Source organism: Cyprinodon variegatus, unplaced genomic scaffold, assembly GCF_000732505.1.
Source record: "Cyprinodon variegatus isolate N-32 unplaced genomic scaffold, C_variegatus-1.0 Scaffold1534, whole genome shotgun sequence".
Taxonomy (NCBI): Eukaryota; Metazoa; Chordata; class Actinopteri; order Cyprinodontiformes; family Cyprinodontidae; genus Cyprinodon; species Cyprinodon variegatus.
The window spans coordinates 18,685-22,019 of NW_015151987.1; the positions used below are offsets into that span (position 1 = coordinate 18,685).

Sequence of the window (3,335 nt, forward strand, 5' to 3'; positions counted from 1 at the left end):
CTGTGGATATAAAGATCAGAGCATTCCTCACTGCATTGAACTGCAGACAGCGCTCCGTTCATTCCTGACGTTTAAATTAATAAAAGCTTCCTGGATGGAAGAGAAAAGTCTTCAAACTTGGAAATAAAGTCCAGTGGATTGTTTTTTTTTTTAGTAATTCTTTTTTGAATATTAATATATTTAAATACTTAAAAGAAGAATCAGGGGGAAAGCCTTACCTAAACCCTAACCTTATTTACCTGTAATGGATCAGCTCTACCACCAACGCTGCATAGATTGGCAGTGAGAGGTTGAGAGTTTGAATCCTTTGCTTTGCTCAAATACCACCTGGTTCAGGATGGAGTTTGTTGGAATTATTGAAACTTCAGTTAGATGTACTTTGCATAGATTTTAAACAGGATTTAACCGTCATCTATGTGAATATTAATCTTTCCTGGTCAGTTTAGCCGAGCTTAAACCAGAGGTGCAGCAGCTGCTGGGTGAGCTAACGAGCTAACGAGCTGCTCTGCCTGCAGGTCTCATCCTGGTCAACGAGCCGTACTATAACGAGGCCGGCTTCGACAGCGACCGCGGCCTGCAGGAGGGCTACGAGAACAGCCGCTGCTACAACGAGATGGCGCTGATCAAGATGGTGCAGTCCATGACGCAGCTCCTGCAGAACCCCGTGGAGGTCTTCAGGCAGGAGATCCACGAGCACTTTATGTCCAACGGCTGGCGGCTGGTGCACCGGCTGGAGGCGTGGCTGGAGCTCAACGATTCCTCCGAGGGCGGCCACCCCTCCGCCAGGAGCCACCACTCCAAGGACGAGCAGCTGCCCCCCGGTTCGCGGCTGGTGGCGGTGGCCCACAGCAGCCCCAGCAAACCCGGCGAGGAGGGGGTGCCGGGAGTTAGCAGTATTCTGGAGGAGGAGCTGGAGGACTCAGGGCTGAGTCCCTCCACCACAGCGGCTCCTCTGCAGGAGCTGAGCCAGAACTCAGACTGCGATGGTTCTCAGGGGAGCGCCCCTCCGGGCGGAGATAAAGCCGCCTCCTTGGGTCCTGGGTCCGTGATCCGCAGCGTTGCCACAGATTCAGGTCCCGGCGCAGCTGGCAGCTCCTCGGGGGGCCAGCCTGTGGTGCGACCAAAGAAAAGGAGAAAGAGCTACCGCAGTTTTCTCCCAGAGGGCAGCGGATACCCAGACCTGGGCTTTCCGCTCTTCCCGCTCTCCAAGGGCTTCGTGAAGAGCGTCAAAGGCGTCCTGCAGCAGTACCGCGCCGCACTGGCCGCCGCCGGCGTCCCTGAGCGCCCAGAGGACAAGTAAGTGCCTCCCCACCGTCACTCTGACACACACCTGCACTGCTCCTCCCCTCTTTCACCTCCTCAAGTCTAGGAGGGGGTCTGTCTCCTGCATCCGGCCCTCCTCAGCAGCACCTCCCACCCCAGAACCGGAGCAGAACCTGATGACTCCGCCTCATTAACGTGCTTTCCTTTCCTTCAGTTACGCCTCAGATGAGTGATGCCTAACACCCCCTCCCCCCCTCCTCCTCTGAGAGCAGGTCAGACCAACCAGAGCTGCTCTGACTGACCTTTCACTGCAGCTCTCTGTAGCACCATCATGGAGGACGCCGCCGTCCCGCCTGGGAACAGAACGCGCAGCGTTCGCCGGATGGAAGCCGCCTGCCAAACTTTCCCAGGAGAAAAAACTGCCAGCCGATGCCGCTTTCCTCGCCCTCACGTTTACACACGCACCTCCTTCGCGGGGACGCCTCCTCCTGCAGGAGTGAAAACCCAGGAGTGCAGGAGCTTCATGCTTTGGTTTTAGGGGTGTTTTATTTTTTGTTTGGTTTGTTTTTTTTCTTGAAGCTAAAGTTTTCTGATGGAGCTGATCTGTTCATCATCTCACGTCGACACATCGCCTTACTTGAATAGTTCCTGACGACCTCAGAGCCGCCGGTGTCGCCGCCACTCAAACGTAAAATCTTCCCGCTGCATTTCCTCAGTGTTTGATTCGCCGTCTAAGACTCGTCGCTTTGCTGCAGAATGTGTTGAGGACTCACCTGTGGGTGCTTCCTGTGGGGGGGCATCAGCAGTCTTTGTTTACATCTTTTTGGATGACATCTTCCATCGGACTCGTAACCTCCCCCCCTCCCCTGTGATCAGTAAGGAACCGCGCTCGCTATGACCCGACCAGAGAGCGACGGCCCTCTGATGACATACTTGAAAAACGGACTTTGATGCTGAAAAGTGTTTTTGATAAAGAGCACACTGTGCCATTCTGGACCTCCTAGAAGAACTACGAGCTGCTGCGTTTTAAAGCGAATAAAAAAAGATGAATGATTGAGTGTTTTTGTTTTTTCCTGTGTGGTTTTTTTCCCTCAGTGTCCCTTAAACCCCCCCCCCCCCTCCATGTGTCCTTGTCCTCTCAGGATCTGACTTTATCCTTGGTCTGCCTGTAACGCTGAGCGAGCGGCCATATTGGAGCCTTTCTTTCCTTTCTCCATCGCTGCCGATCATATCAAAGGAAAAAAAAACATCTAGAAAAGCTGGATCTAGACTTTTCAACCTCCACCAAACAGAAAATGTGAAGCCGGCAGAACATGCAGCCTGTGAAGACTTTAACCCATTCTTCTTATTTTCCCTGCAAGCAGTTTGATTTTTCCAGCCAAAGCATGTTAACATGTTGCTTTAAGGCCCTTTTTTTCAAACGGGCTCCACCAAGAACTCGACTGTACGATGTCTGCATTTCCACAGTGGCCTGTTGATATATATAAAAAAAAGAAGTAATAAAGTTATCGTTTGTAGCCTGATTCTCTCTGTACAGACATCATAACTCTATTGAAATATACAGGTGCATACAGAATATATTTAACACAACCTTTGGTTCTGATGAGTCACTCGGATGCTGGGGGGTGTGTGTACATACTGCTGAGTTTACTGTACTCAACATTTCTCTTTTTTTTAATGGTTTACTTTGTTGCTTTAAAACTGACTGTATAGTGATGTATTAAACTTTGCAAGCAGTAACGTTAAAATGTTGTTGACTTTTGTTTGTTTGCATCTGCGGCGTGGTTTATATTTTCATGGAGACCTGTGGATGTGTCGCACGAAGGACCGGCCGTTCATCAACAGGTTCACTTCATGTAGAAAATCCTCCTCCTGTTGGAGGAGATCTGCAGCATGTTGCTAAAGTAGAAACACTCCAGGAAGATTTTTAAAGGTCTTATTATGGCTGCAGATTTAATGATAAATTGTTTGCACACTCTACATTAAAGGAATAGTACACCCAAAACATGATTAGCCTTCATTTTCTACTCACCCCCATGCTGAACAACACTCTGGAGTACTTTTTTGATATC

General features: G+C 50.0%; 1 protein-coding gene across 1 annotated transcript in view; it reads left to right on the forward strand.

The window, feature by feature from the left end:
• ube2o (ubiquitin conjugating enzyme E2O) overlaps nucleotides 1-2,741 on the forward strand; it is a 20,787-nt gene extending 18,046 nt beyond the window's left edge. Inside the window, exons 10-11 of the mRNA XM_015403645.1 lie at nucleotides 516-1,296; nucleotides 1,478-2,741. Coding sequence (XP_015259131.1) covers nucleotides 516-1,296; nucleotides 1,478-1,496 — 800 coding nt within the window. The 3' untranslated portion in view covers nucleotides 1,497-2,741. The remainder of the gene's footprint in view (nucleotides 1-515; nucleotides 1,297-1,477) is intronic.
• The last annotated feature ends 594 nt before the right edge of the window (nucleotides 2,742-3,335 follow it).